The sequence below is a fragment of the Diabrotica virgifera genome, chromosome 10 (assembly GCF_917563875.1).
Source record: "Diabrotica virgifera virgifera chromosome 10, PGI_DIABVI_V3a".
Taxonomy (NCBI): domain Eukaryota; kingdom Metazoa; phylum Arthropoda; class Insecta; order Coleoptera; family Chrysomelidae; genus Diabrotica; species Diabrotica virgifera.
The window spans coordinates 85,274,843-85,282,285 of NC_065452.1; the positions used below are offsets into that span (position 1 = coordinate 85,274,843).

The 7,443-nt window shown below is 36.8% G+C and overlaps 1 protein-coding gene across 1 annotated transcript; it reads left to right on the forward strand.

Annotated features, from left to right (window-relative positions):
- The first annotated feature begins 5,103 nt into the window (after nucleotides 1–5,103).
- LOC126893102 (neurofilament medium polypeptide-like) lies at nucleotides 5,104–7,104 on the forward strand. The gene has a single exon (XM_050663047.1). The coding sequence runs from the start codon at nucleotides 5,104–5,106 to the stop codon at nucleotides 7,102–7,104; it is 2,001 nt and encodes a 666-aa protein (XP_050519004.1).
- The last annotated feature ends 339 nt before the right edge of the window (nucleotides 7,105–7,443 follow it).

The following is a 7,443-nucleotide window of genomic DNA, read 5'->3' on the forward strand; positions in this document are numbered from 1 at the left end:
GTTATATCATTTCTAATTTTAACAATCTGCATACCTTACTCTTAAATATGGCAGGTTACTTTAAACTACCTGTGGAACTGTCGTTTGCCTTGTCATCGTTCCGAGGTTTCCAAGCATTTCATTTTCACTTGCCGTCTCACTTCCAACATGTATACATACCTAGATCTCAGATGTTACCTGGGGCAAATTAGATAATATTTTAAACATCCAGGCTTAAGGTAGTATTTTATACCTATGTTTCCTTGACGGACTACTTTTACTGGGCTTTGACCCACATATTTTTGTGTAATACTATCTTGGTGGTTAAGCATGTACATTGCACGTGAGTATAACCTAATATTTTTTAACCCTAGTCAAAATTTCAACATCTTTGAATTTTTTATCAGGTTATATTCATTTTAGGTAAGCACTGATGATGACTGGTAAACCAGTCGAAAACTAGTTATGTGAATTTGATGTGGCCCTTTTGAGGGTTTTTTAAATACACCTTTTATACAGGATAAATTATATCTACTTATTATTTTTTTTTAAATAAAAATTGTTCTTTTTCTTTGATCAGTGTTTTCCTCCGTCAATCTTTTAACAGATATATCCTCCATCTGCTTTCACATGTCTCGGTTTCGTGCCATTTTCATCCTTATTTTGCCTGCTGTTTTCCTGATCTTTGTACCATCTGGTCATTAGTACCACATTTTTCTACAGCTTTCCACAGCTTCTATAGTGATATTTTCATGGTCCATTTGGTGCAACGGAGAAACAATGAGAAATTACGGAGGAGATAACACCTACATAAATGCCGTAAATAAATTTACGAAGACAATTAATTGTAGAATAAAAGTTGAATAAAACTACTTAGAACCATTTAAAGTTCATAAATGATTTTGAAATGTGGCTGTACAGACGTATACTGAAAATACCATGGACAACTATGCTGACAAATGTGGCAGTCCTTAAGAGAGCAAATGCTGCCCGCGAGCTGCTTGATAACATCAAATATAGAAAGATGGTCTATTTTGGACACGTAGTAAGGGGAGACCGATATAATATTCTTCAACTTATTATGATGGGTAAAATCAAAGGACGCAGAGGAATTGGTAGAAAGCAGACCTCTTGGTTGAAGAATATCAGGGAGTTGACAGGAATAAAGAAAGCAAAACAGCAGAACAACTATTTAGAATAGCTCGAGACAGAGACAGTTTCGCCATGTTAATCGCCAACGTCAAGGAGACTTCATAGGGCACGTTAAGAAGAAGAAATGACTTTGACATGGGGGCTATCTTTCACTAACCTTATTTAAACTTTATATAAATAAACCACTAAAGTATTGGAACAAGGAATGTGGACAGATCGGCGAAAAATTGACGACAACTATATCCATAGCCTTTTGTTTACCGATGATCAAATAATTTTAGCAGTAGGCACTAGCAGAAGACAAAGTGGACATTTTCTACTGATAAAAAAACTGGCAGATGAATTTGAAATCTGTGGTTTGGACATTAATTATGACAAAATGCAACGCATGGTCATTGCAGAAGTCGTGGAGATAAATAACAACTCAATAAAACAAGCAAATGAAAGCAACTCAAAAGAAAGACAATAACACGACAATTATTTATACTCGATAATATGGGGCGACGATATATGACAAGCAAAACTAAACACCAAGTATTTAGATAATTGTGAAAAGCTGCTCACTGTTTGACTCAAATGTGAGAGACGTGGATGTCAAATAAAAGAATGAAATACGAAATAAATGAAATAAGTATCTTTTCATTACCTTTTTTTTACAACATATGCTTCCAAGGCCGCGCTGTCCACGTGGGCAATGTGTGCGGCGCACAAAGGCGCCAATAATTAAGGGGCGCCGCTAGAGTTGTTAGAAATATTTTACGAGACGATTTTTAAAAAAAATTCGTATTTTTTTGGGCGCCATTAAATGTTTTGCAAACAGGCGCTACCACGTGCTGGCACGGCACTGTATGCATCTTAGTTTTTATTAGATTCGACAAACCTAATTTATTCATGGAATAAATCCTCATTTTCGTTTAAATTTTTCTGTCAACTCTTTCAAATATAAAGTTTCGTCTAATAGCAATTAAATAATTTTTTTTGGCAATTTTTTATTACATGATTTTTTTTACTTCTAGCAAACGTCTTTCTTTTTAAGAACATATTCTAGTGCACCCCTGTATGTATTTAAATTAAATAGCGTACACCACTGGAGTTAACCTTTTTTCTGCATAGGTGTTACAGAAATTGATTTTCTATTATTGTCACAATCCGAATTTAATGTATATTTTACAAGCATTCAATTATATCAATCAGCATATGACCCTTCTAAAAATAAATAATTCCAGAACCTCAATCTTATTCATATCGATTTTATTCATTGTTGTATTTTGATATTCTGAATTCCTTTCAAATATTTCCACATATAAACGTTTATAAATAAAACTTAATCTAAAATTTTTATAGCCTCCCTATTTTTAGTTTCTAATTTTTTTCTTAGATTGCCTCTTCTGAATAGATTCGTTTTTCGTTTTGAAAACCTTTCGTATTATATATTCATTTCATATATCTATCATAAACGCTCAGGTAGACAAGGAAAACTACATTAGCCAGGTAGCAGATAAACAGAGATTACATGAAAAAACAAATGATAATGTTCAAAGATTATATAACCTAGTATCGATATAATTGTCAGTAGTACTAAGTTTGCACACCCTAAATACCATCAAGTATATGAATTTCACCAGACCAAAAAACATGGTCTCAAACAGATACATGCGGACACAGATCATTTCATGGTTACTGCAACGTTAAGACAAAAAGTCAAAAGGACACTACAAACAAGCCAGCAAAAAACAAATGGTACGCAGAAAAATGAAATGTTGCAGACAGAATAATAAAATATTTAAAGGATATGAATAAAAAACTGAAGGAATACTGTAAACATACAAAGGAGGTAGTAACAGAATGGAGAAATATAAAAAATATATAAATTAAGCAGCTGCTGAACACGTTGGATAAAAAAGGTCACAAAGAAAAAGGTCTTCGTCTACAACGAAGAATATCATAAATACATTAAAAGAAGATAGAAATAAGACAAAAATGTGGACAAAAACAAATAGACCGGAATATAAGGAAGAGTACAACAAATTTAAGAAAGAACGTAAGAAAAAATAAAGAAAATTAACTAAGTTTGGTTAAATGATAAGCGTGAATGAAACATGAATATAATGTGAATGAAATAATTGATTATTCTGGACGTTACATCGCACATTTATTAATCGGATCTCTTAAAAATGGGCAAGCTTGTAAATCGCATTAATTGCTTCCAAGAAGTTGAATAAAACCAATGCACTAGGTAACAGTTTTAAGGTTTTTGCAAGACAGTTTAGCATTTTTTTTTTCCTTTAGCTGTTCCCAACGAAAAATTTTTCTTTTTCTTTCAGATGCTGCACCTTACATTGTTAAAGTAGGAAGCAATTTGAACATTTTTTACCCTCGTTTAGTACATACAACTTGCCTAGCACATGGTTTAAATAGGGTCGCAGAAGAAATCTTTTGTTAATAATTTTATTTCATATATGAACAAAATATTTCTTAAGGCACATATAATGTATCAGTTGTATAAAGAACATTTGCCGAATTTTCCTCTTCCACCAAAACCTATTGTTTCTGGATGAGAACTTGATTAGAGGCTGCAATGTTTTATGCAGAAGTTTTTGCTGAATTGAAGCCAGTAGATTCTTCCGAACCACTTATACTTTTCAAAAAATTGGTGAAAAATAAAATAGTATCACAGCATCTTTCATACCTAAAATATTATGTACATACAGTGGAACCCCCATAAGTCGGCCCTCGATAACCCGGAAGTCCGGCTAACCCGGACCGATTTTTATCAGACAAACATTACAACAATAAAAATGTATGTCCTTTATGCTGGATTTTCCAATTTCTTTTCAACATCTTAAAATATTTTCTTTTATCTTTCCTTATAAACATATTGTTCGAATACTATAATATCTTATATTTTTCAGGCTAATTTTATTTATCATAATAAACTTTCTTCGTAAAAATTTGTCGCTTTAGCGAATTCCTATGTAGTTCATTCGTTTCAATTTTCAATGTCAAACACATTATACAATGAGAGATAATGCGTATTTGTGTAATTTGATACATAATATACCTTAGTAAAAATGACTCATGGCATGGCAGACAACGCTCATTGTCGTGTTATCGAAACCAACAGGCATCTGTAGTATCCTTTATTTACTTGAAACTGTCTTAGCATTGTTTAGAAAAGACTATTAAAAAATTATTTTTCAAACAATGGTCTTAGTCTTCACTCTTCCCTCCCTGGGACTGTAATTCTACCTCGACGACGGTGGGAGGGCCGAGTAACCGGTCGTGGTCCCTAAAAAAATTGTGAGGGGAGCACGACCGATGAAACCAAGAACAGTTCCAGCGTCCAGCGACTGTGCACCGGGTGGTCGCCGGACACCGCCGCTGGACGCTAAAAGGCGGCGCAACTGAGGCGAGCAGTTGCGACGCCTTCGCCTTCAGCAGTCGTATTTCACCCTCCAACTTCCCTGCGACTACTCTAATTCCTAAAGTTAATCTCGCCCACTCCAGCGTTGTGGCCGGGGGTCGATGGTGGAGCCCCACGCACCATGCGGGGGCTCTGCCGTCGAACTCCGATCACAAATCTCTATTCGAAATCTTTTTCGACATACCCATAACGAGTAGCCGCCATGTCTTACCCCGCCAAAGTACCTTTCCCAACACACATCCACTCCCAATCCCGCGTAACAGTGGAGGCAGCAGTTACGCGGAAATTCCAGGTAGCCTGTGAACACAGGCTGCTACTGCGTCCGGAGGCAACCGTGATAAAAAGCCTAGAGGAGTAAACCTCAATAAAATAATCCCCACTATCACGGTGGAAGGCATCGTGCCAAAGATATGAGAGATGCGAGGGTTAGAGCATCACAAACGATCCCTTCGGGATACCTGGCGACCTCCCGAAGAACCTAGCCTTAACGTGGTAAGGGCGCACTGCCACGTCGGACGCGTAGCACGTCCCGACTCGTGGGAATTCATATGAATAAAACCAACTCAAAAAAACCTAAAGGAAAAAATAACGACGACCAAAGGCAAAAGGACAATGACGACGCATTAATTAGTAAAATTGAGAATAGGGAAGAACAGTCGCAAGACGGCACAATAGATGAAGATGAGCTGAGAAAGTTTGAAAGGGAATTGCTACAACGGCACGATCAACAGCCTAAACTAAACAGGTCGGGTGCCATAAAGCACTCGACACTTGTAGGGGAAGAAATTAATACAAGAGAAGAAGAAGAAAAAGAGGAGGAAGAGAAAGAAGAGGAAGATCCCTCGGTGAAAATCCTGGAAGCGAAAGCCTTCACAGAAAGTCACGATGAAAAAACGGAAGAAGAAAGGGGAGGAACTTGGGAAGATATAGAGGAGAGTGTTTTAACAGCCTTCTTGTTCGACGAAGAGGACAGAAGAGAAATGCAGCAAATGAAAAAAAGAAAAGGGGACAGCCTTGAGATAAATGAAAAATTCAAAAAAGAAAAACTTGAAGAAAGCAAAAAATATCCAGAAGAAACCGACAGGGAAAAGGTCCAACGGAAAATGAAACAAATACTCGATATACTTAATACAGAAGGCCCAATAGAGGACGAAAGAATAAGAATGAAAAAACTCATAGGGGAAATTAACTCTATGCAAAACAGAAAAATTAGCCCAAATCAAACAACACAAGGGGAGGAGAAAAATATAAGATGCGAACAATGTAAAATTAAGATCGAGCAAGAGAGACAAAGAAAAGAAACAGAAAAAATAATAGGAATTGTAAACAAGGGAGGAGACATAGACACCTTTAGTCAAATCCACGAGAAGAAATGGGAGGACAAGGTGTTTGAAAAAACGAAGTGGGAACATGGGGGACTGCAAGAGACAATTGAAAAAAAAGAATGCATAATAATAACTAAAAACGAAATAAAAGACGGAGGGGTAGAGGGCGTCATAAGAACGCTCAGGGAAGAAGTAGCAGAAATCATTGAGGAATGCAAAGTGGGCGACATAGAGTACATAGAAAATGTAAAGAAAAGCTCTATGGCCAACCAAAGGAGGCAGTGGTACACATATGTAACCAAAGTGGGTGAACAGGGAATGTATGAAATGGCTGTAAAGGCCATAAATATAATAAAAAAAAGGGAGAAGCCCCCGGAAACCGTTAGAGTCATCGTTAACAACGAGATAAATAAGGAAGATGTGCGAAAAGCTCTCGAATTTGTGGGGAGAAAAGAAAATATAGTATGGGAAATAGTTATCAGAGGGAAGGAGATGGATAAAGGGGAGAGGCATGAGCAGGAAGAAGCGCTCCTAATCAAAACGGGGGGGAAATCATACACTGATGTATTAAAAGAGATGAATCAGAAAATTGATATAGGGAAGATTGGCTTAAAAGTAAATAGGCTAAAAAAAACAGAAGGGGGAGACATCCTCGTAAAACTAAAGGGGAAGGGAGCAGCGGAGAAACTGAAGAAGGAGATGGACAGTAAAATAACGGGAATGAGCATGGCTGTTCGGAAGAAAGAAAATTATTTTTCCATCACGGCAATAGACCCTGGGTTTACAGAAGAACAGCTAATAAGCGCGATAACAACATATACCGGTATCCCCGAGGACGAAATAGATGTCAAAACGCTACGTATAAATAGGCATGGGGAACAGGTGGCGACCATAGCCGTACGCCCCTCAAAAGCAGAAGAGCTACGGAGGTATAGAACGATAGTAATAGGTTGGGTTATATGCCCCATAATGGAACGCCATACGCCAGTAAGGTGTTATAAGTGCCTCCATTATGGTCACAGCACCTATGAGTGCACAGGGGAGAGCAGGGTAGCATGCTGCTACAACTGCTTTAAAAACGGGCATACAGCGGTGCAGTGTAGCAGCACTGCGTACTGCTTAACTTGTAAGGAAGAGGGTCATAGAATGGACCGCATGACATGCCCAGCCTATAGGGCGTGGGTGTACGGCAGGGGAGGGGAAAGGGAACCCATAAAACATTAAAAGAAACAAAAGCGAAAGGGTGAGAAGTGGTTTCCTGATGAACGGAGGTGGGTCCGTATACAGCCCACCAGTGAAACAGGAAATCACCTTTTATAGGGTAAATTTATCGATTTTAATCATACATATTTTTATTTATTTATTTAATTTATTTGAAAATTTTATCTATACACATTTTATTTATATAAATTTTATTTATATAAAATTTAATTTCACATATAATTTTAAAAAACTTAGTGTGTTGTGTATTGTCCAGTATACCATTTTAATCTTTTATTTATTTATTTACCTATTTATTCATTTTATATTTACACCTTTATTTTATTTATATTTATTGTGTTC

Coding starts and splice junctions, on each gene's coding strand:
- LOC126893102 (XM_050663047.1), top strand. CDS start 5,104: ATGAATAAAACCAACTCAAAAAAACCTAAAGGAAAAAATAACGACGAC.